The sequence below is a fragment of the Sorex araneus genome, chromosome 2 (assembly GCF_027595985.1).
Source record: "Sorex araneus isolate mSorAra2 chromosome 2, mSorAra2.pri, whole genome shotgun sequence".
Taxonomy (NCBI): Eukaryota; Metazoa; Chordata; class Mammalia; order Eulipotyphla; family Soricidae; genus Sorex; species Sorex araneus.
In genome coordinates this window covers 260,104,919-260,130,179 of record NC_073303.1, presented here as the reverse complement: position 1 = coordinate 260,130,179, position 25,261 = coordinate 260,104,919, and the positions used below count along the sequence as shown (strand labels likewise).

At 53.0% G+C, this 25,261-nt stretch overlaps 1 protein-coding gene across 1 annotated transcript in view; it reads right to left on the bottom strand.

The window, feature by feature from the left end:
- Positions 1-25,261, bottom strand: part of DOCK2 (dedicator of cytokinesis 2) — a 400,138-nt gene that overhangs the window by 45,957 nt on the left and 328,920 nt on the right. Inside the window, exons 29-32 of the mRNA XM_004611557.2 lie at positions 23,209-23,303; positions 18,772-18,850; positions 9,064-9,164; positions 8,894-8,952 (exon numbers count right to left, since the gene is read on the bottom strand). Coding sequence (XP_004611614.2) covers positions 8,894-8,952; positions 9,064-9,164; positions 18,772-18,850; positions 23,209-23,303 — 334 coding nt within the window. The remainder of the gene's footprint in view (positions 1-8,893; positions 8,953-9,063; positions 9,165-18,771; positions 18,851-23,208; positions 23,304-25,261) is intronic.

Here is a 25,261-nt window from a genome sequence, read left to right as displayed (position 1 = left end):
CGATGGGGAAGGCAACAAGAGAAGAATTCTCTATTCAGCCCAAACGAGGCTTAATTTCCCCAGAATTCAGATAACAAAGACATCATCTTAGGAATATCTTCAGTGAGTGAGAATGAAACAGGGGAATCAGCAGAGGGCTGTGTGAGGTATAAAGACATTTTCCCCAGGACGGCAGCTTCGGTCTAGGCCGCAGCTGGATTACATTTGAGCCTCAGGTCTTCACATGGGTCCAAACAGGGGGGAAAAAAAAATTCTTCCTTTCTGCCAGATTTATAGTAATTGCTAATCTAGGCTTCTGATTTTGTCCTTCAAGATCCTTTAAGTCGTTTTCAAGTCACAGTGGGGTTTTAAAATTCAAAGTCGAGTGCAATAATAAGTAGAAGGTAAATGGGAAACTGTCAGATAAGCCACCATGGAATGGAGAAATTGCTTATGGAACAAAGGCCTTTAGATACAGGAGGACACGCGGCCTGGAAAGGGGCATTTAAGACAGTTTAAAATAAAGAGTAGACGGGCTGGAGAGGAGGGGTTTCTCAGGCAGTCTGGACCTGCAGTCAGTTTTTTTTTTTTTTTGTGCAGTCAGTTGAAGAGATATTTGGAAGAACAGGGAGAGAGGAGAAAGGGGTGCCGGTCTCTACATTCAGTGTGATCCCAGTGGCCCCCACAATGGTTCATGAAAGAAAGTCTGCAATGACATGGAATGTGAAATTTTAGCACCTTGGAGGTTGTGTTCAGACCATCCAAATGCAGGCATCTATGTGCCCTTCTAGACACAGGTGCAAAGAGAGAGAGAGAGAGAGAGAGAGAGAGAGAGAGAGGAGAGAGAGAGAGAGAGAGAGAGAGAGAGAGAAGAGAGAGAGAGGGAGGGAGGGAGGGAGAGGAAGAGAGGAGGGAGGGAGGGAGAGGGAGGAGAGAGGAGGGAGGGAGGAGGGACACAGAGAGAGAGGAGGAGGGAGGAGAAGGGAGGGAGAGGAGAGAGAGGGAGGGAGGGAGAGAGGAGGGAGAGAGGGAGAGAGAGAGGAGGGAGAGAGGGAGAGAGAGAGGGAGGGAGAGAGAGAGGAGAGAGAGGGAGAGAGAGGGAGGGAGAGAGAGAGGAGAGAGAGGAGAGAGAGAGGGAGGGAGAGAGAGAGGAGAGAGGGAGAGAGAGAGGGAGGGAGAGAGGGAGGGAGGGAGAGAGAGAGAGAGAGGAGAGAGGGAGAGAGGGATGGGGGGGAAAGAGAGAGGGAACACGCTCGCTTTTGGCTAATTGAATGCACAGTTATTTCAGGAAAAGAAATTCCTCATTCAAGACACATGCCGGATGCTGTACTAAATAAAGGCAGGGACGGGGCTCTACGAGAAGGCCGTTTTCAGATCATGGAAGCAGTCTCGCTGGGAGCAGACAGCAATTAGAAGGGGCTTTTCAAGTGCCAATAAGCCAGCGGGATGAATCCAAGGGCCAAATTACAGAGGCTTTGGGGAAGGATTTGGTAGTAACGAGAGAGTGGAGAAGAGCTCAGTGTGCGGGCTGAAAGGGCACCACCTTCCCTCTGGGCTCAGAGGCTAATCGGGTGCAATGGCCTCAGTTATCGTGATTCTCCAGAGAGACTGGAAGAGTGAAGTCTTGGAGGGAGAGACAACACCTGCCTGGCATGCAACTGACCCGGGTGTGATCCTCTACACCATATATGGCCCCCTGAGCCCCTCAGGGAGTGATCCCTGAGCCAAAGCCAGGAGTAAGCCCTGGACATGCCACTCCCAACCCAAACCAACCAACCACCGACAAAAAAGAGTAAAGGCACAAGGAAGATGGCCTAGGGGCTGGAGTGATAGCACAGAAAGGGCGTTTGCCTTGCACGACACAGACCTGGGTTCGATTCCCAGCATCCCATAGGGTCCCCTGAGCACCGCCAGGAGTAATTCCTGAGTGCAGAACCAGGAGTAACCCCTGTGCATGGCCAGGTGTGACCCAAAAAGCAACTCCCCCCCAAAAAAAACAAGGAACATGGCCTAGAAGAAGAGAAGGAAGGGAGAAAAGAAGAATGAAGAGGGAAAGGAGAGAAAAAAGGAAGGAAGGAAGGAAGGAAGGAAGGAAGGAAGGAAGGAAGGAAGGAAGGAAGGAAGGAAGGAAGGGAGGGAGGGAGGAAGGGAGGAAGGAAGGAAGGGGAAGGAAGGAAGGAAGGAAGGGGAAGGAAGGAAGGAAAGAAGGAAGGAAGGAAGGAAGGAAGGAAAGGGAAGGAAGGAAGAGAGGGAGGGAGAGGAGGAGGGAAGGAGTGATGGAAAGCGCATGAAGAAGAAATCTCTGAGAACCTGGCTGAGGATGCGCCCTGGAGAGTCACTGGACCAGAGCGGCTCAGGGCAGGCCAGCTGAGGGTACAGTGTGTCTCACTCACTGAGTATTTGGGGCAGTTCTTGGAAACTGACATTAAACAAAATGATATAAAACGAAAGAGGGCCCTCAAATCGTGTCACTCTGTTCCATGAAAGTAGAGATGATTTTCTTCTCATCGACATCCGCATGAAATGACATTGGGAGACGTGGTCTTACCCGAGGACGGGCCCGCTGGGGGAAGGCTAGTGTGAGGAAAGGAAAGGGCACCTCAGAGGAACTGTGCTTACTTAGCGTTGGGGAGAAGCTGCCAGCAAAAGAAGGATGTTAGGGAGCTATCTCTCCATCCATCCATCCATCCATCCATCCATTCATTCATTCATTCATTCATTCATTCACTCACTCACTCATTCAACAGCATTCAGCGCTACGGAGGGCGGATAATAACTTCTCAAAATGGCCTTTCTGAATCCCTGAAACCTAAGTATTACTTGAGTGGCTGAGTAGAGTCTTCCAGAAGTGATTAAGTGAAGGGTCTTGGGAACAGCGAGAATGTCATGGACGAGGCAGGCAGACCCAAAGTAATGTCACCGAAAGGAATTTATAAATGAAAAGAGGAGGCACGGAACTAGACGCAAAGGCCTGAACGAACTGTGCCCGCCCCCTTGGGCCACACCAGGCGTCTCACTTTGAGGAAAGCCCGCCTGGTCTGCTCTGTAGACCCCGAAGCCCGCGCCACACTCAGCTGCACTGGGGGCTCCTCCCTGCCTTAGTGTTCTCCAACCCTTCCACCTGCTCCTGGAGCGGAGCACCGAGCAGGGAGCACCCCAGAGGCTAAAAAATAGTGTGAGTTGTTCTCAAAGTTCCCCACATGTGGAGGCCACGCTGCCAGCTGCTGAAATTCAGTCTTTCTTTCTCGCAAAAAACTGTTAACACCGCAGGCCAACGTTAACCCAAGTGAGTGTGGGATGGTTAAGTGCAGAGCCATTTTGGCAAACTGTGCACTGCCCCACTCCATGCAGAAATCAAATGTTACGCAGCTATATGACCAGGGGAAGTACTTTACAGTTGGCTTCATGCCAGGACCTAAAAACACAAATGGAGTTAACCCTGTCGAGGCCTGGTCTGGGCCACAATATGCACTAGTTCTCCCCAAGACTTTCAACTTCGAGAGCTCCCAATTACAAAATCACACAGACACACACAGACACACAGGCACACAGACAAACAGACACACAGACACACAGACACACAGACACACACACACACACACACACACACGCTCGCGCGCCGCGTGCGCATACACTCACACGCACACGCACTTGTCTAGACTTTCCCCAAAGAATCTTAAATAATCTTCAAGCCTGGGATGTGTTTGCAATTAGCTACCCTATCATCACAGGGCTGCGCGAATCTCTTCCTGATGAGAAGAAGACGAAGACGACGACGATACTGATGATCACGGTCGTGAGGCCCTGATTGCAGCGGGCATTAAAACAACATTTAAAGCCTTAACATGAATTATGATTTACTCATTATCAGTAGACTTTGAAAAACAGAGCTGGGCTATTTTACACCCTTTGAAGAGAATGTGCGCATCCTAAAAAAAAAAAAAGTGGACAAAAAAGCTTTGAGAATATAAGATGTGGAATCAAGAGACAGGAGCTTTTGCCTCCGCTGAAGAGCTGATTTGCTGCTGGCCTTGAGAATGTCCTTGGGCATCTCTGGTGACCTTGTCTACAAAAGCAGGGGCTCGGATGGAAGGCTTCCCTATTGGAGATGCAACAGAAATCTGCCTGCCGGAGGCTTGGGGGAACTAAGCTCTGCTCCGGTTCCCTTCCTTGGGAAGGAGGCAGAGGTGGTCAGTCCGGAGCTGCCCTCCCTCTGCAGCTGGTGACTTTGCTCTCGCCCGCTGCCAGGTGGCCACTCCACCTGCCTCCTAGGGCGCTTCCCTGCTTTCCAGAAAGGGAAAGAAGGTTGGGAAGGGAAGGTTCTGGGCAGAACTTGGGTTGGGCTTATGGAATTTGTTCTCCTTTCCTTTTTGTTTCAATGGAGAGGTTGAAGTTTTCCTGGAGCCACAAGCTTGCTTCTATTTTGTTCAAAGTTGGGCCCCTCGTCTGATGCTCGCTACGAGGGATTTATTATTATCATCATTGCTATTATTTCGTTCGGGGGCCACACCTGACTCTGTGATCAAGAATCATTCCCGGCAGTGCTCAGGGGTCCATGTGGTGTAGGATGACATTACTTTGTCCTTTCCCTCCTTGCCACAAGTAGCTTGTCCCGGTTTTCCCCGGAGTTTTGGCTTACCCCAGTCACACCCATCAAGGTGTTCCCGAATCTCTCCCATCCCTTTGTTTAGCTATAATCACTTCTCCATGCTCTCTTCCCCAAAAGAGTTAATCTGAGGCTTTCCCTTAATCTGACCTTGCAAAAATGTCATCCTACAATGTGGGATGCCAGGGATCGAGCCAGGGCCAGCCCAGTGAGAGGCAAGTGCCTCACTGTCTTTCCAGTCGTGTGCTACAAGGAATTTTTAACTGAGAAAATAGTAATCACAGGGGAAAAAAAAAAAACACCCACAATAAGACTTCAGGGCTGAGCTAGCAGGAAAGAGGTATGCACGGCACTTGGCCTGGCTACGAAGGCGGCATCTGCTTGTCACTATCTTGGGCATTTCACAAACTGCTTTACGGCCCACCCAATGATCTGACAGCACCGGGCCCTCGTGGAGACAGTGTCTAGCCCTCAGCCCTCGTTTGGGCAAGTGCATCAAGCCACTGAGCAGGAGCGAGGAGAAAGCAGTGGGGGACAGCAGGGGCAGGGAACCAGGCCTTCATCTGCCCCCTCCTCCAGGGAGAACGCAGCCCTGCAGCTAATCAGCCACGTAACTGACTAGCAGCCGGAGCCCCCTGCAGGCACATGACGTCTCTTCTTCCTCCGGAGTCTTCCTCTGGCCAAGAGGCGAAGGGTTGGCCCTCTTAGCCAAAGCGTCCTTGCTCTCTGCAGCACAAATCGAAGCCCTGTGTGACCTCCCCCAACTACTTCTGAACGACTGCGGGCTTAATGCCAGCATGGCAGGAGAGTCCTCGAAGGAAGGAGGACAGAGCCCCATGTCCATCGCCGGACACAGGGACCTCCAGCAGGATGCAGGGTACCACTGGCCCTGTCCTCCGCGGCTGGCGTCCCCTCCCCTTCTGAGAAATCCCTGCTCTGCTTGAGGCAGTCACCAAATCAGCATCTGATTCTGCAACGTCACAGCTCTGACCAGTATAGCTTTCAAGTACATTCATTTACCTTATAGGTTTTTGCAAGCCTCAGAGAGTCTGTGCTGCCCTAAGACAAACACACGGGCCAGAACGCTGGGTTCTACCTCAAAATGACTTTGCGACCTTGTACATGCCTCTTTGTACTCTGGGACCCAGCTTCCCTCTCGGTGAAGCAGAGGGTTGGGTCACACCTGTATCTTCGAACAATTCTCTAAATTGCTCCAAGATTTCTCCCCAGAGAACCTCCCAGGACCTGTAGGGGGGGTACTTAGGAGCACCCCATGGCCTCTGCCCCCTCAACGACACCACTTCCATTAGAATAGCTCAGCTCTCATCCAATTTATGTGTGGAGCATGAGATTTTTTTTTTAATTGGGCCTCAACTAAAAATAAATGTTTAAAAAAACGCTAGGCAATATCATCTCTAAAGGGCCTTCCCGGCTCTGATGATCTGTGATTCGAAGCAGGTGGAATACTCGGTAACATCTTTTCATTCATCAGCATAATTGGGAGTGCAGGAATGTCTGCCAAAACATAATCTATATCTAAATAAAATCTCTGTGTGCAAAACAATGGAGACGCAGGATATTCAGAGAAGAGCGGGCGGTGTGGAAGGGCCAGGGCCAAAACACAGCTCCGATTCCTGTCCTTCGGCTCTGGCAACGGGACTGGGAAGGGGAGCCCGCTGAGGCTTTGTCTGGGCCTTGCCATTGTACAGCAGAGATTACAAATGCATGTGGACACCCCGTCTGGGCCCCGCGTCTCTGTGTGGACCTCCAGTGTTTTCACAACTTTCCATTAGTTATTATCGGCATTCAGACATTGGAAATCGCATTTTATTTTTTTTTTTTTTTGCTTTTTTGTGGGGGGGTCACACCCAGCGATGCTTAGAGGTTACTCCTGGCTTTGCACTCAGGAATTACTACTGGCAGTGCTTGGGGGACCATATGGGATGCCGGGGATCGAACCCGAGTCGGCCGCGTGCAAGGCAAACGCCCTACCCGCTGTGCTATCGCTCCGGCCCCGGAAATCGCATTTTAATCCTGTTTTGTGGCTTGCTCAGGAGGCAGGAAGAGGAGACTGTGCTGGCCGTGCGGTCAGCGGGAGGAAGGTGTGGCCACATGGGACGTGTCTGACCCGCACTCCTTAGGCGGGGGTCCCAGGGCAGCGGGAGGTGACCACCCTGGCCTGCACTGCTGTGCTGCGCCCAGTGAACACAAACTGTCACTTACGTCTCTGTCCTTAGCCCGTCAGAACTAAACAAGGCGTGCGTGCCTGGAAGACAGCGCCAGATGGGACTTCTTGACGGCCGTGGGCTTCAGAAATGGCTCCTCCACGTCTGCGGCTTTGCAGGCTGTGGCGTCAGGGAGCTCCCACGGATGACCGGGAGGAGAGGTCGGGGGAACCGCTAAGGATCTCACAGTGCCCCCCAGTACAGAATGACCCTACCCCGAAGGTCGGAAGAACCCTGTTTTGGTGAGATTTCCCCGGGTTTGACTTGGCAGCCTGTAATTCTTTCAGGCCACCGGATGGCGGCCGGCACAAGGTAGAGCTAGAGAGGAAAGCCGGGTTCTTTCAGAGTGGGGCACAGGGCTGAAAATAAGGATACAAGCCGCTGCCCCCAGTTTCACTCTCCTCCCCGAAGCACAGCCCGGGGAAGGGCCGGGGTCCCCCCACCTGCACCCCGCATGGCCCCGTCTCCTGGCTTAGCCCATGACTTGTAAGTAACAGGGCAAGTGTGTTTGGGGGCTGGTGACCCCACTCACTCCCTCGGGTCCTGTGGGCCAGGCCAAAGTCCTCTGTGACAAAGTACCCAGAGCCCGAGCCCAAGGTCAGCGCCGTGCAGAAAACCCCCAAAGGACAGTCTAGCCATCAACCCTCCCTTGCACTGAGGGGCCCTGTAGAAAGGGTGGGCAGGAAGTCAGGTGAGAACGACACGCACGGGGAGCTCTGGGGGCGGCAGTGCCAGGGGAGTTGGGTCCCAGGAGGCGCCCCACGGAGAGCGCCAGCATCCCCGTCCCGACAGTAAGGAACTGGGCATTACAGAGTCAAGGAGTGCACAGAGGCCAGAGGTAGAATCACCTCATCCATCAGGATTATTCATTCGTCCGTCCGTCTACCCTCACCTACTTACCCAGCCGCCCACCTAGCTGTCTGCCCGTCCACTCATCCCTCTCATTCCCTCCCTCCCTCCCTCCTCCCTCCCTCCCTCCCTTCTCTCCTTTCCTTCCTTCCTTCCTTCCTTCCTTCCTTCCTTCCTTCCTTCCTTCCTTCCTTCCTTCCTTCCTTCCTTCCTTCCTTCCTTCCTTCCTTCTTTCCTTCCTCCCTCCCTCCCTCCCTCCTTCCTTCCCTCCCTCCCCCCTCCCTCTCTCCTTCTTTCCTTCCTCCCTCCCTCCCTCCCTCCTTCCTTCCCTCCCTCCCCCTCCCTCTCTCCTTCCTTCCTTCCTTCCTTCCTTCCTTCCTTCCTTCCTTCCTTCCTTCCTTCCTTCCTTCCTTCCTTCCTTCCTTCCTTTCTTTCCTCCTTCCTTCCTTCCTTCCTTCCTTCCTTCCTTCCTTCCTTCCTTCCTTCCTTCCTTCCTTTCCTCCTTCCTTCCTTCCTTCCTTCCTTTCCTCCTTCCTTCCTTCCTTCCTTCCTTCCTTCCTTCCTTCCTTCCTTCCTTCCTTCCTTCCTTCCTTCCTTCCTTCCTTCCTTCCTTCTTTCCTTCTTTTTTATGGAGCAGGATCCAGGCCTTGAGGAAGACATGTGGTTCCTGTGGCATCAAAAGCAAGCCCTGGACTTGCAGATGCTCAATATTAAGGAAGTTGTTTCCCCCATGAGTATTCTGATCAATGGAAGGAAGGGGCGTATTTTCAGCACTGGACATAACCAGACCCCTCAATAATTGCCTTCCTGATCCCATTCCTGCTCTCTTCCCTCCCGTGCGTACCACAGACCCTCATCCTTCACAGGACCGAGTCTCCCATGAGGCTGCGGGGACTTTTGCGGGCCACACCGTCACCCTGTGATGCAGGTCGCATGCACAGTGGCCCGATCAGCGGCAAGCACGCGTATGACAAGTGAGGTCACGAGTCCCCACTGCCAAGCTGCCCTCCCTTCTAGTAAGTCCCAATTTAGCTTCCTAAGCCCCCAGGAGCCTCGAGCAGAAGCAGATGGGCAGCTGCCCGGGTGGTGGGTGGGTGCCCCGAGGGAGGGTAGGGCGTGTCCCCGGATAACGGGCTATTTCCAGCTCCCCCCACTGTCATCTCTGTCGCCTCCTGACAGTCTTCAAGGACGTGGGGTGTGCGGGTGTGCCCGTCTGCACGGGGCGCCTACTCACCAAGCTTGTACCACATATCGCGGATGGAGAAGCCGATCAGACGCCGCATGTCCCCGTATCTAGGAGGAACAAAAGGCGCCGGCTTCAGGCATGGTCCTAGAGGATCCCGCGCACCGCCCCCGGCCCCCCCCCCCCCCGCCCCTTTCTGGAGAGCCGCGCGTGCCACCTACTTGTTCAGGATCTTGTTGTACTTGGCGTGGGAGAACTGTTCCAGCTGCAGACATTCCTGCGTGATGAAGGCCACCGCCAGATGAAAGTAGTTGTTCCACAGCTGGGAACGAGAAGGCAGAGAGCAGTCACGGCATGGGCTGAAGTGGCGAGGCAGATGGAACACGGGGCAGCGTGGATCAGTTATGAAGGTGGGCAGGAGACTAGAGGCAGAACCAGTTTCATTCTGCGCCCGGCGATTTTCTAACTGGCATGGACTCTGAAATTGCACCCCTCCCCCCGCCCCCCCCAGCCACGGCGAGGACAACGGCCGGGTTTCTCTGGGCGCCGAGAAGGGGCTGCCTCTGTCTGTGCCTCTGACACAGACAGCCCGGGCGAGAATTGGGTGGCTTGGAGGGGGACATTGCTGTTATGTTTTGCTTCATTTTCTTTTCTGAAAGACAAACAGCTCACCCCAGCTGGATGCCCTGGTGAGCTGGTTCTCTGCCCTGGAAACAGAGGGTGATGAGGGATAAGCATTTCAGGGGTTCTTAACCACTTTGGAAGTCTTCCCAAATTCAATCGGCGGCTCGGAGGACCCGCCTGCAAGCCATTCTCTCCCAGAATACTGGGTGCTTCTCCCCTCTCTTATCACAGCAGCTCCAGGCAGTGGACCCTGGCCAGCAGCACTGGCCGCAGCTGGGAACAAGTCAGAGGATGCAGGTTCTGGGGGCCTTGCTCCAGACTTCCTGGATCCGATCTCTGCCGGTGGGCCCAGAATTGGTGTGCCCACAAGCACTTGGTGACCCTGCTGCTCATAACCGGGGGCCCAGGTTATACGCAGGCTGCTGGAATGGTGCCATTTACTTGATTTGTTGGTATGCAATCAATGCAGAGGACTGGCTATTTTTTTTTTTTTCTGGCTCAGCTCGAAACAGACCCTGTAAAAGGTTCATCACGTGACGGGGCCTCACAGCAGCGACTGTGAGATGACAGAGGTTACAGGACCCCGGAGACAGACACAGGCGCCAGGCCTCTGGGCCCCGCTGGAGAGGGCTGTGGGGGAGAGGGCAGGAGCTGAGGGTCTAAAGGCATCAAAGCAAATGGTACAACCAGGCTCCTCGGCTGCTCGAGGGAAACTGCAACAAGTTCCCGAGACTCTGCGGGAAGTAGGTGGGACACAGCGGTGCTGGGCAAAGCCGACTCTCTCTCGGCCCCCTCTCAACCCGGGACGGCAAGAGTCAGGATGGGGCTAGCTTGATGGACCGCTCACCGTGGAGACCCCCATCCTGAGCTCAGGGGAGCTGCAGATGGCTGAGGCGGGGGCTGCCCACCCTTAACAAGGCCACAATGGCTGCCCAGAGTGTTACTTCCCAATGGACTTGTGGGTCCAGGTCCGGAAAGCTTTGAAACAAGTCACGTGGGCCACGGGTTCCTTCCTCATACCCCTCCTGTGCCACTCTCAGAACGTCCTAGCTCTTATCAGCCCCGTTTCATTGAGGGGGTTGAGGGGCTTTGTTAGAGGTCACTCAGCTTGCCACATAAACTGCAGAGCTGGGATTCGAACCCCGGCCTTCTGATAGACACTCAGGGGCTTTTCCACATAGCTCTGGCTGAGGACACACGGCAGAGTCGCTGACCACCTCTCTGTGCCGGGAGGGCAGAGGCAAACAGGAAGTAGTGCCTGCCTTCCCGAAGCTCATGTTTTGGTGAGGGAACAAACACACTTCCTTCGGCTGGACACTTTATCTCCCAGGGTGTCCGAGACCTCGCGGCTCCCAGAGGAAGGCTTCTCGGCCTGAGCAATAGCCAACGGTCTACTCCGAGAGCAGAAGGCTCAATTTCAAACTATAGGGTTCTACCAACCATGCCTTCCTCAAAGCCTCTGGGGGTCTTCCAGGGCCTCTGGGATCAGATTCTGTTTCCGTAGTAACCTGCGTATCCAAACACACAGGCAGGTGGGTCTTCTGGCCGTCACTCTTCCTTTCCTCTGGGGGCTCAGGGATCTGCGGGTCCCAACAGGGGGCAGCTGTGGCCCACCCAGGCCTAGAGCTCTCCACCCCTCCCACTTCAGACTGGGCTATGAAACAGAGACGGGGAAAGGGAAAATCTGGTCACAGGACAAAGAGTTATTTTTAAGGTGGTAAATACTGATTTCAGGGGACGTAGTAAAGTAAATGGGTGCAAAAGTAAAAGTGATCATGGCAGTAAGTTGCATTATTGTTATTTTGAATAATTCCAAATACATCCACCCGGCATGTTTGAGGACACAGGGGCAGGCCAAACCCTACTGAGGAGCTTGCTGGCCTCTCTTCTAGGTCTACATCCTCCAAATTCTGATTTCCCTGTCACCTGCGGCTAATTTTTAAAAACTGAGAGAGGATTCACATAACCTAACATTTGCGTCTTAAAGTTTAGCGCTGAATAGATTTAGTGTATTCACGAGGTCGCACAGCTATCACCATTATCTAATTTTAGCAAATTGCCATCACCCCTAAAAGAAGTCTTCTAGCGCCAAGCAGCGTGGACCACCCCCCCCCCCCGCCCACCTCGTTCCCTCCGCCCGAGCCCAGCAATGGCTCCTCTCCTCTCCGGTTCTGTGGATTTGCCCATTCTGGCGTGAGGCATCTTACAGCATGCGATCTTTCTTGACTGGCGCCTGTCACTTATCACCAGTACCCACGAGTCACCCATGCTGTCACCTGAATCTATGCTTCACTTGTTTGTGTCGCTGAATAATGTTCTCCTGCGCGGATGTGCCATGTTCCGTTTATCCGTCCACCCACTGATGGACATGTGGGTCTGTGTTTCCCTTCCGGCCGCCTGTGAATGTCAGTGTGCCCGAGTCTGTGAGAATGTGTGTTTTCCGTGCTCTTGGCCATCTGCTTCGGAGAGGGCTAGATTTCCTGTTGGTCCCCTTCCTTGGGGACTTTTGAGCACAGTAGGCAAGGACAAAGATCCAGGGCTTCCTTTCCTGGTTCCCCTGAGCATCTCACTCAGATCCCCACGTTGTGTCTGCTCACGGGCTCTCTGAGGCTGGCTCATGAATGGCGGGAGCTTGTCAAGGTCAGTGGCCATGCAGAGATCTGAGGGATGGGCAGAGGCAGAGATGGACACTCAGACGTTCCTTGACCCTCATTCCTAAAGGATCCAGTAAATGCACTAGCCTGGCCTCCTCGGGCCTCACTCAGCTTTCAGTATTTTCATTTCCAACATGCAGTCTATGCCGGGCAGGGGGTAGGAGTGGGGTTTGGGGGGAGCTGGTCTACTCAGACCCCCCCACCCCCGCCACAGAGCCTGGACATCTTGACCTTGGATTTGCCCACAGTGACTCACACACCTGCCAGCATCTTCGCCTTCTCTCATCAAATCCAGTCCCAGATTCCTCCTTTTGGAAGGAGGGCTGAGCACATTTGGTCGGAGCAGCACTGGGCTCGTGCCATAACGGATCTGGGTGCCCCGCTCCCGCAGGAGTCAGAGAGCAGGGTCTGGAGACCAGCAAGTCACTCAAGCCAGGCTGCCTGCAGCCCCACGGCATCTTCCCCGTGGAACGGAAGCAGAATGCTCGCTCCCCTCCCCGGGACTGGGGGATTGTTTTTCTGTGCTGGGTGGAGTCTCACGAAGGCGCTGTCACTGGCATGGATTCCGGGAGGCAATAATCTGTTGGGGAAGTGGCGGCCCTGTCCGCGGGGAGCGGCCACAGACCCAGACATGCCCCGCTTTCCGCTTGGTGAGGACATGTCTCCGCCTGCCCTTGATTTGTATCTCTAGCAATACAGTCAGCCCGATCAGTTGGTGGCAGCTAGTCGATACGTAATACTGATTGATGAATAAATATTATCTGGGCCCAAAGTAATATTTATCGATAGCCACGGTGTTAAAGTATTCAGGTGCTTCAATAGCCCCCAGTGTGTTTTTTTTTTTTGTTTTTCTTCCTGCTTCAAGCAACCTGGTGGCATTTCTACTAGTCGCCTGGCTGACTCCCAGGGCCTGCTGGAGATTTAGCAGAACGCACAGATCCCTTTCCCCTGGGGGAGAGGTGAGGTGACTTGGTTGGGACTTTAAGATTTTGAAAAATTGTAGGACAGCAGATGATTAGAGTTCACGCGTGTAAATAGGCACGTCCCAGAGAACCCAAGAGCCACTCAAAGTCCTAGGCCGAAGGTGTAACTAGAATGCAGCAGCTTTTATGTAACTCAAAAATTCATAAAATAATATTAAATAGGAGAAAGGACTCAGTAATCAAAAGTAATTTTCCATTTTACCTTGGACCCTTGTCCAATTCCCTAGAAGAAAATGTTAATTTCCTGAATAGCCTCCCCCAAATGTTTTCTGTATAAACAAATATATGTGTAGATAACTTCTTTTTAATCGCCCGCTGTACTTGGCTCTTTCATCAATACGCCTTACAGATGTTTCCATATTAGCAGATACACATCTGCCTCATTCTCTTTTATTGCTGCGCCGTGTTCTGCTATAAGGATGTACTTTAATTGTAACCAATTCCCTATTTATAGGCACTGAGGTTGACTCTAACTTTTTTTTTTCTCCCCTCTAGCTGTAATCAACACCCTTGTTTACACCTCTTTATGCATGAGAGACCCGAGTGTAGTATACGTTCTCCGAGAAGGGGCTGTAAAGGCGTGGGATCGCCAAAGAATTTGCTCGTCTTTTTGTTGTCCTTGAGGTCCTCATAGAGACTGTCAGGCCGCCTTCCAAGACTCCAGTCTAATTCCCAGCTCCATTACTACGAGCAAGTTACCCCATTTCTCTGACTCTTAGTTTCCTCATCTGGAAAATGAGGACACCATTGCTGCAGGTAAAGACTGACGTGGTGTTCCCACCTCGATTCCAATGCCCTTCCCGGGACGCCTTCCCGCCTGGCTCTGGACTGAAGTTAATCTGCCCGTTATTCACCCCCATCACACCTTGTTCCCAGGATTGATGGCATGTGTCTCCTCTACCGGCTGTAATGAGCATCCTGCTTTATTCATGGTTGTATATCCAGTGTTTAACGTTGTGTCCAACTCTTCGTGTGTCCAGGAAATATTTGCTGGCTGAGGTCATTAATGAGCCCAGCACTGTTCTATTCTTGTTAAGTCTTCCCCAGAAACGGACACTTAGCCTGTGATTGGCTCCGTTTCAGGGATCAGGGAATGATGGGGCTGGAAAGGTTAAGGAGCTTGCCCGGGACCACATTAACTCAGAACGATGACATTGGAGCCCCCGTTTATCTGTCTCCGGAAGTTGTGTCTCTAGCCATTGTGCCGCCTTGGGAAAATCACCTTTCTTCCTCTTTCTCAACCCCTGCTATCATTTGCTATTGTTCAACGTTTCTTCTGGTTCATATGATGTATTTTAAGGCTTTATCTCAGAGAGATCATGGCTGTTTTTATTTTTATTTTTTTTTTAACCCAACCAGAGTCTTACTCGATTGACCTTGAATTGTGATTTACTCCCAGCTCCAAATGGGCAAAATCAGAAGGTACCCAGCACCACTGCTGCGGAGACGTGGTCAGGGAGGCCCCTCTGGGGCACGAAGTCAGCTGGCAGAGACACGCTGGGATGCTGAGGACCCGGGAAAGGAAGGGTCGGGCTACAGCATCAGCCCGAGGTTGTCTGAGCCCCGAGCTGAGCAGGCAGGCCTAAGAACGCGCTCACCTTTCACCCGTTACTGGGTAGATTCCCCACGAGAAAGCCAGTCTTCCTCAACCCTAATAGCTGGGAATATTCTGGAAGTTTCCCATTTTAGTCTCCTGTACAGGTTCCAAACTAATCCTATCGGTGGTCTGGTGGTCCAAAGCTGACCCAGAAGTGCCCGCAGGCCAGGGATGGAACCGCAAATGGCCAAGCCAACCAGAATTTTCAAGGCAGAGAGAATGAAGTTAGAAGCAATCAGACAGCTGCCTAAAAAGACAGAAACCATTTCCTGTTGCCAAAGGCCTCATTCCCAGCGTAACTAACCACCGCTTCCCCGGCCAATCCGGAGTTTCCAGCACAGCGAATCGAATCCCGTGGCCGATCACTGTACAGCTCTCATCCCACTGCCTGAAAGAGCGAGTGAAGACAAACAGCTTTTCTGGAGCTAGATGAGACATTCTGTTTTCGAAAGACTGTGCAGAAAACTGAACAAACTTGGGTGTTGCAGGCAAGCTTGGGGAGGAATCCTAAAACCCCCACTTAGTAAATGAATGCCCCTTAACACAGAAGTCAATTACTTTCTCTGAAGCTCTATTTACTCACCAGTAAAATGGGAATATCCCAAGCTTACAAAATGATGACAATGATCAAAAGGAATAGCTAACAAAGATCCCTTCCCTCATCCTAACAGCTGAGAAGCTGGGTGGGCCATCCGTCTTCTATTAAGACTCCAAGATCCCCGAGGGACGGGAAGCACCCAGCTTTACTTCGGAATTCCTCACAGCATGCGACACAGCCTGAGCTTGTGGGGACTATCTGAATTGCTCTGAAACAAAAGTCCTTGCCAAGCTGAACTGGAAATCTTCTCTCGGTCTTCACTGACCACATGCAAGGATGCAAACATCAGGGCCCAGCAACTTGAAGGGGGCCCCGGGAATGCAAGTTACTGTAGCCCCAAGCAGAAAGTTTTTCTAGTGCCCAGGTCTTGTCAGCGACAGAGAGGCACCCAGTGTCGTGCTTTCTGCCCCGTGAATCACAAAACCGCAATTCTGGAAAAGATCTCAAGGATAATCTCATTGCATGTGCTCCTCCTCTGGACAGTGCTGCCAAGGCCAGCAGTGCACAGTGATGGATGCGGTCCCTGCTGATATTAAATGCATAATTAATGAAACCGGAAGAAAGAAACAAGGCATGTTCCAGGCAGGGTACAGAGAACAAATCCATTCTCGCACAGGGTGAGGAGAAGGTAGGAGGACAGAGATAAGGCTGAAAAATGATGCTGTTCCGAGTTGCTTTCAAGAAGCAGCTCTGCAAGTCTCCTTAGGATGAGAGGCATTTAATTTTGTGATGTTGGCCATTTTCCCATCTCACTTCCAAATTCTGTGGGTAGAATCTACTCTTAGGTGATGCGGGGTTGACCAGAAAGATTTTAAGCCCTGCTCTTCTGTTTTTCCAGAGCTGAAAATAAAGAGTTCCTAAGCCCAGTACAATTAGGACCAACACCATCATGAGCACAAGGATAATAATCAGGGCTTAGGATGCGACGTAGTGGCACAGGACAGCCTGAAAGTATGAGACCTGGGTTCAATTCCTGGCACTGCAGGAAAAAATAGTCCCAAACCTTTAAAAAAAGGTAACCAGGGGCTGGAGCAATAGCACAGCGGGTAGGGCATTTGCCTTGCACGTGGCCGACCCGGATTCGGTTTCCAGCATCCCATATGGTCCCCTGAGCACCACCAGGGGTGATTCCTGAGTGCAGAGCCAGGAGTAACCGCTGAGCATCGCTGGGTGTGGCCCAATAAAGCAAAACAAACAAACAAACAAACAAAAAACAGGTAGCCATCACTATAACGAGCTAACACTTATTAAATAGCTAACTGGCCCCGTGTCAAGTGCTCTGCGGTAGCTCACTAATCCTCACATCAATCCAAGGATGGAGCGACTATTAATTAAGTTGAGAAACCAAGGCACAGAGAGGTGAAGTAATTTGCCTAACGTGTCCCAGCTCAGGCACTGTATGCTCCCACACCCCCGGGCGTCTCTCACTGCAGATGGTCCTTCGGGAAAGCGGGACAGGCCTAAGAGAAGGGGGGGCTGACGCCGAGCTCTCCCGGGAAGCAGCCCGAGCAGTGAGGAGGACAGCCAGCGGCCAGAGAGCAGAGGCCGCGTAAGCAGCACTGGGCGAGCCGGCCAGCAGAGCTGCGTCCAAAGCCTGCCCCGCTGCCGGCAGCTGGGCACGCGGCTCCACGGCGCCCCTCCAAAACAGCGCTGGCCTTATTAACTTCCCCAAACACACTTGTACCCAGAGCCGGAGGACATCTGAGCCACATTTGGAAGGAGATCAAACATCTCTCCTGATCCAAGCGGCCAAGGCGACAGGTTTTGTTCTCGTGTCCGAGTTAAAGCTCTCTTGGCCGAGCCAGAGAGGCAGCCCCGCGTGGAGGTGAAACTCCGTGTCCTGCTGTGACCGTGATGATCAGGGGCAGCCCCCACCGAGCTCGGCGCCAAGCCTGCGCTGGCCAGCTGGGTGACCTCGGGCCATCTGCCTTAGTTCCCGCCTCCTTCCAGATGAAAGGCTCCCCCTGACCAGGGGGGGAATGGGGGGGGGGGGGGACTGCAGCGAGATCTACGCACGCACGGCGGGCGGCGGGGGTCGGGTTTGGCGGGGGAGGGGGCGCACATCTCCTCACTGCTCCCCTTGCCGGCCCTTGGGCCTGATTGTAACGAGTCAGCGTTTGCCAAACGTCGGGGGGCCGAAGCTCTCCCAGTGGGGTGGGTCCCACATGCCCCATAGGAGACCTACTACGTGCCAGGGGAAGGCCACAAAGCCTCTTGTTCTTCAAGATCATCAGAGAGAAAACGTGCAGAGAAACGGAGAGAGGAGATTCTGATGGCTGAAATGACAAGGAGGGGACAAGGGGCTGATTCACGGTGGCCCGGGGCGGCCGGTCCCTGGAAGCAGGGAAAGGGAGATGCCTCCTGGAGGGGGACGGCGGGAGAGGACTGGGGGGTCCTCTCAGCTCGCACGCCAGCCGTGCGGCAGGAAGGGTCGTGCTCTTCGGAGCAGCGTTAACAGGGGCCCGAGGACGGTTCAAGCCTTGCCGGAGGCTGCTCCAATGGCCAGAGACCCAGGTTCAGAGGAAGTGAATGTGTCGCCAGAAACTGCCAACGCCCGCATCCTGGCCACTCCTTCAGCCATCCTAAGAGACCTGGAGGGCTGCACCTTCCCCGGAGGGAAGATCTCTGGGGGTGGGAGGCTTTCCTCCCGCACGCTCAGCCAGAGGTAGCAGTCTAGACTTCTCTCCCAGGCTCTGGGGGTTGGTTCTGATGGCCTGGGTCTGGAGTGGTTCTGGCTTTCAGTTTGCTCCAGGGACCTTCCTGGAGACCTGTGGGTATCATAGAGGCACCCCTTGTTCCAAAGAGGCCAACGGTCTTTTTTTTTTTTTCTTTTTGGGTCACACCCGGCGATGCACAGGGGTTACTACTGGCTCTGCACTCAGGAATTACCCCTGGTGGTGCTCAGAGGACCATATGGGGTGCTGGGAATCGAACCCGGGTCGGCCGCGTGCAAGGCAAACGCCCTCCCCGCTGTGCTATTGCTCCAGCCCCGAGGCCAACGGTCTTAACTGAACACTAAAAGTGGCTTCCAGAAGTCTTTTCCGGAAGCCACTTTTGTGCTCAGGTAAGAGGCTGCGGCAAGTGGCAAGGCCTCGGGCCCCTGTGAATCTGGAAGAGGCAGAGGTGTGTCAGGGAGCTTCGTTCTCGTTGGCTAACCGACTGCTTTTGCTCGACGCCAGCAGGTGGAAAGGAAGAAAACATGATCCAGGTTTCAGAGGCAGCGTCCACTCTGGCAGTGCCTGTGTTCTCCCACCAGATGCCCCGCGAGGCCGTCTTTGCACCCACGGCTCAGTTAATCACCCTCGGGTGGAGGCCTGATTGATTGCAGACCCACCCTCCTCGCTGGGAGCTCCCATCACTGCCATACCCGGGTATCACGGGCACCCTGGGCTGTGCAGGGTGTCAGACCCTCCCGGCCAGCCCAGGAAGCCACAGTGATGTGCCCACCGGGGCCTCCGGGGCCCCACACTCACCTGGAACTCAAAGTTGGTGTGTTCCAGGAACTTCTGGTTCATGATTTCTGCAAACTTGTTGATCGCTCTCAGGAAGACCCTGGAAGGAGGGAGAAGGTCAATGCTAGCACCTCCAGCCTGTCCCCTCCCCCGTCCAGGGAAGGGCTCCCAGACCCAAGGGAGAGATCAGCTAAGCCGGATTTGCACCCACTCATACCTGGGGTCATGTGTACCTTGCAAGAACTTGAAAGTTTCTTTGTGTTCTACATTATTTTTACATTTTGGTGGTGCTCAGGGTTTACTCTTGGCTCTGTGCTCAGGGACCCACAGTACAGGGGATCAAACTCGGGCCTCTGGCGTGAAAACCACAGGCTCAGCCCTTTGAGCGATCTCCCCAGCCCAGTAACTGCCTCTCTGACTTCCGTAAGAGCAGATGTCTGTGGTTGACAAGTTATGGGAGAGGATTCATACCATGCAGAAAGACAGAAAGTGCCATGACCCCAAGAACAAGCTGCTCATACCATCTGGAGGATGGCCATCATGGGCCACTGTCTTTTGTTGACCATAATTATGTAGATGACCAAATATATATTATGACGATAATTATATATTCCTATATATACACATATATGCACATCTACAGAAATGGTATTTAAAGATACCATGATATTTAAAGATCAATGATATTTAAAGATTTTGATACTTCTGTTTCGCAGCTCATTTTTTTCCCTTTTTTTTTTCTTTCAACAATAAGTTGTTTGCTCCTTTCACGCCAGTAGGTGTGGGTACACGTCATCCCTTTTAATCGCCAAAGAGCATTCCATTCTCGGGATGTATCTCGGGTTATTTAATCAGGCCCTTATTGATGGGCCTTGATGCTGCTCTCAGCGTTTCTGTTGGGAACCGCCCTTCAGAGGTTCCTCCTCTGCGTGGACCTCGTTCCTCCTACACCCACCTCCCCTGTTCTTCGGAGAGCAGGACCCACCCAGTGCTAAGCGCCTTGAGCAGGTTGGTGACTACTGTCCGTGGTGCTGCTCCCTGGTGCCCTCCAGTCCATCTCTCCCTCCTGCCTCCCGTGCTTCTGACCTCTTGCTCCTTCAATGTCAAGAGCGACTGGTTTTTAACAGACTGCCTCAATTACTTCCTTCAGTGGCTCCCTCCTGCCACGGGATAAATGCTAACTCTCTCGGCAGTGAACAATCCTGCCCTGTGCTAGACCTTGTGCTCCTGGGTGTTTTGGCCGGCTCTGCGTAGCCCTCTCCTCTCCCAAAGCCTCAGGGCAGGGTCTGCTTGCGCCCCACAGATCCCTTCTGCCCTTTCCTTGCCCGGCATCCACACTGGCCTGGCCAGAGATGACCTGTGTGTGTGAGTCTTATCTGTTTCCTTTTCCTTGAAATGAGAGATGCCCTCCGCCCTCTCCCATGCGCCCCCGTGTACGCGTCTTGGACTTTAGTATTTATATCTTCATTCCCGGCTTCTCCCATTAGCTCTGCTCTGACAGACTGCATCGACCATGCCTCGATATGACGCATTCGCCCATCAGAGAGGAGGAACTGGGCTCTTTGTCCTATAATGACAGCCCCTCACTGGCTGAAAGCGGCTCCCGAAGCCATTAAGTCCTTGGAACTTCTCATCTTCCCTACAGGTGGGCTGAGTGCTCTCCTGCAGCCAGAGGAAGGCCCGAGAACGAACGGCACAGGAAATGGTCACTGGAGCTGCTGGTGTGTTGCAGGTGGGCCGGTGTGGGCATGGCGTCCACGGGGTCCACTCCGCTGGGCATCGCCTGGGCTCAGTGTTTATCAAACACTTCATTGTTTGTGGAACAAAGAAGGCAGCACATCTCGTCTAGGTGGCCATGACATTTGCACACACACATGCACACACACACACACACACACACACACACACACACACACACATACACACACACAGTTGGATGTGATTTCCAGTTTTGTACTTCCAGCTGTGTGGATTTAGGACACGTTAATGAAGTTACCTTTGAAGTCTGGGTTTCTTGGCATGTGAAATAGCAACAGTGACACCCCTCGAGGGGTGACTGCAGGTTTAATGGCAAATGCACAGCTGGTGCCGAGTGCCCTGGCCGGCACGGAGACGTGGCTGCTGTGGCCGCTTCAGAGTCTCTGAGGTTACTTCATGCTCAGGCAGAAAGGCCAACGGTGGAGCGGGAGTGGGCGGGAAGGCCAAGCTGCCGCCAGCAGCCCCTCCTGAACAGGGCCACGTGCCGGCAGGAAATGCGAGTTCCACAAAATCTGCCACCTCGTCAACTGCCAGAAGTGAGATTCCTTTGGTTTTTCTCTCCTGTCACTTGCAAATACGCCTCTGGGGAAAGGTAATCTATAGTTTCTCCTTAAAGACTAGTATCTGATTGCCTAGATTAAGAAAGGCATTGAGTAGCTGTCATACTATGTATAAACGTCTCAGGATCTTTCATACGATACTAAAGCGAGGGGTTGGACACATTCTCAGCAGCAGGAAGAGTGCTGGGAGTCTCTGTGACAATCACTGTCTTGCCTGTCAGCCTTGAGGTAACCGGGATTCATCAGACCCTCAGGCTGATGGTGGGCACTGCCCAGGCTAAGGGCTGGGCAAAATCAAGGCTACCCCCCTTTCCGGATTCTTCTGGCATGACTTGCTCAGAGCCACAGTATAACTTAGCTTTAATTCCCATGCGTGAATTTGGATGGGTTGGGCTTTCTCTCTCTTTATCTCTCTCTCTTTATTTAAAGAAGAATGGGCCAGAAAGACCGTTCAGTGGTTAGATCCCTCAGCCCTGCCAGATCCCTCAGCCCTGCCAGGACTGAACCCTGAGTGCAGAGCCGGGAGTGAGCCTTTGGAGCACAGTGTGGTCCCCAATACAGAGAAATAAGAGGCTAGAGACAAAGCAATGTCCACTGAGTGAAGGACTTTCAATGGCACGGACCTCAGACAAATATAAGAGGGCAAAGAACAAAGAGTTTTTCCTGTGGCTGTGGAGATTCTGACTGGCCAAGGACATCAGCTTCTGACCATCCCCGAAAGACAGCCCCCTCGCCCTGCAATAAGTGCTTTGATTACCGCCCCCCCTCCCCAATAAAAAAGAAGCCAAAGAGAAGTGAAAAGGGAGAGAGTGGAGTCAGAAGAGCAGTTTTGATGGAGTTTATGGACAGGAACTGATCATCGGGGTAGAGAGAGCCTTGATAAAACCATGGAATGTGTGAAATATTGATAGCCAGAAGAACGGAGGGGGGGAATACTGGAGAATATTGCTAAGGGTTATAGCTGGAATTTAATTTTGATAAAATAATGTTATTTGAGAGAAAGCATTAAACACTACAGTTGTGATTCAATATGAGACTAACACCCAAGGTCAGTAGAAACAAGCACCAGGAGGACTGGCCCAGGGTTGGACGCCTGCCACAAGTGGTGATAGGGGGAGGGCAGCTAGGATAGGGAAGGGACCGCCATGACGAGGAGCACTGGAAAGGATCACTCTGGACAGGAGCTGAATGCTGAAAGCAGGTAAAGGGACAAACATGATAACCTTTCAGTGCTATAGTGCAAACCATGCGCCAAAAGTCGGTGGGGGGGGGAGAGAGAGACAGACAGACAGACAGAGACAGAGACAGAGAGAGACAGAGAGACACAGAGAGAGAGACAGAAGAAAAGTGCATCTGCCATGAGGCAGGCTAGGGTGGGGGTGGGAGGTGGGAGAAAAACTGGAGTCATTGGTGGCAGGAAATATGCAGTGGTGGAGGAACGGGTGTAGGAACATTGTATGACTGAAACGTAACCATGAACAACTCTACAACTGTGTTTCACAGCAATTCAATTAAAAAATATGGATTCAAGTTTTTTTAAAAAAGAAAAAAATCAGTGTATATTCAATAAAAAGTCAAATGAAAAAAAATATAATATATACAGTTGTTGTGGTTACTCTGATGTAACGCTGGGCTGTGTCTGTGGGAGCCACTGAGGCTACGCCAGTATGAGATGGTCATGGTTGTCATAGTTACATGGGGAAGGCACAGACTCAGACTGATTCAAAAGCAAAATCTGTAGAAAGTTGCGTACAAATCCCCCACTTAGAATCACACCCGCGTCGTAAAGGCTCTGAGAAGTCCTGCAGCACAGCTATCTAACCCATGCCTCCCTAAACTTGTCTCATCCTGCCAAAGGACATAATTCATGACTCGAATACTTTTAATATGATTTTAGAAGGAAGGCCTAAAGAGATTAGGGAGTTCCTCACAGATTAAGATTTTCTTTAAAGCCCGGTCTTTGAAGAATACCAGTGTCGTACATAAAGAGGCAGGAAGAAACGATCAAGAAAAAGGAAAGAAAGAAAGAAGGTCCGAGATTGGTGAGGAGGCCCTGGGGTGGCCTAAACTCCCGAAGCCCCCCCAGAAAGCAGCGGCCCCTCCTCCCTGAGAAGCAGAGGTGGGGCCCGCGCCCGCTCACCTGTTCTGCACCATGCTCATGGCGATCCAGTCTCCGGGGTACACGTTCTTCCCAATGAGGTCCTTGAACATGATGAACGTCTCCATCAGGAAGTCCTGGACGGTCAAACAGAGCTTTCGTGTCACTTTCTCAGAGCTGGCAGGACGCACGCCCAGCTCGCAGCTACCCACGCGTGTTCCTTGGGGGGGTTTTGGTGGGGCAGAGAGGTGAGGGGGGCAGCCTGGCCTGAGGCAGGGCTGAGGAAAACAACAGCATCTTTGACTGGAAATTCAAAGTCCTTAACTGGGAGACTGAGTCACAAACCCAGGGGGGGGGCAGGGCATGGGTTTTTGAAAACGTGCCTCAGTGACAGCACTGTTAATCCAGACCTTGGGAGGGAAGAAGCGAATGCACTCACTGGCCTGGCAACCTCAGACTCATCTCCCCTGCTACGAGTAACTTGAGAAGCAGCTCAGGTCATTGAGCAAACAAACTATTATTAAAACTAACGTCTAATGAGCCGCACGGTGGACGGCCATTCACATGTCACAGACAACCCCATGGGGACACCTTTCCCTGGAGGGGTTCCGAGAGGGACCGCAACACACCCCACCACCGGGTACCCTGGGCCACATTTGCCATCCCTCTTTGGGAAACACACATTCAAGGCCAGTCCTGAGCACAGGGGCCAGGGCTCCTGGCACTGGGCCCTCCAGAGCTGGGCCACCGAAGCCGCATCATCTGAGTGCTCGAGGCGAGACTTAAAAGCCACGGGAGCCTGCCCACAGCGCGTTCCTTCAGCTGGTGGAGTTCCACCCACGTGGGACAGCCGAATCCTTGCTGGAAGGACAACCGTCCCTGGAAGTCATGAAATAGCGCAAAGTACAATAACTTTGCTTGGTGTGTGTATGTGTGCGTGCGTGCGTGCATGTGTGCATGTGTGTGCCTGTGTGTGTGTATGTATGTGCCTGTGTGTGTGTGCATGTGTGTGCCTGTGTGTGCATGTGTGTGTGTGTGTGTGAGAGAGAGAGAGGAAGAGAGAGAGAGGAAGAGAGAGAGAGAGAGAGAGAGAGAGAGAGAGAGAGAGAGAGAGAGAGAGAGAGAGGTTAGTGAAGTTGAGAGGAATATAATTTGAAAATCACTGCTTTAAGCTAAATTGCAAAAGTTTGGAAACGGGATTGGTTCCTTCTGAGCAACCTTTGCTTCCAGGAGGAATTCCAGCCCCTTCAGCACCTCCGGCCCCAGTTTTCCGCATCAGCAGAATGGGCATAGCCGTTACCTCCGGGGTTACTGTGAGGGTCAAGGTCACACAGTGAGTAGAAGCAGCTGCGTGGTGGGGCCACGGGGGAGCTGATCAAGGAGCCGCGGTGACAACAGTGCAGGTACTCCTCTCCGGGTCCCCAGGGGCACGCGGATACGGCCTCGAGCCCCTTCTCTCGCCTGCTCATCACGGGAAGCCTGACTTCTGAGTGAGGGTGCAGGGAGGGGTTAGAGCGGAGGCTCACGTCCACCCTCTGCCACGTGCTCAGCCGTCAGACAGGCACCCGGCTCCCTCGGCAGGGAATCTCCCCGCCCCTCCCCACCCCTCCTTCCACCACCAGGACAGCGGGGGGTGCTGGCCTTTCTACTCCCCACCCCACCACACAGAGGACTTGAAAGGGGAAAGTGCCGGGCTATTTAGCTTCTGTTTTATTTTTTGTGTACCCAGAGAAAGGCCCATTTCCTGCCAGCCCTACTCCAGTGAGGCGGCCTCTCCTCTCCCCACAGGGGCCTGGATGCGCAGGGCACTGACTCCCTGATGATTCCCTTTATGGACCCCCCTTTGAAGCTGCCCACCGGTTCTCTCGTGCCCTCTGGGGGGAGTGCGGAGAGACTGAGCTAGCAGCACTCCTGAGGCAGCCAGCAGCGGGGACGTGATGTCACGTGAGCACCCCGGGGCCAAGAGAAGTGCTAGCCCCTGGGGCCAGGATGCCCTGCCTGCGTGCTAGGGACAAGGTCGCCTGCTGCCCGGGCAGGGCCCACAGGCCACTGGAGCATGTGAGTCCTGAGAGGGGGGTGAAGGCGGGGCAGGGAC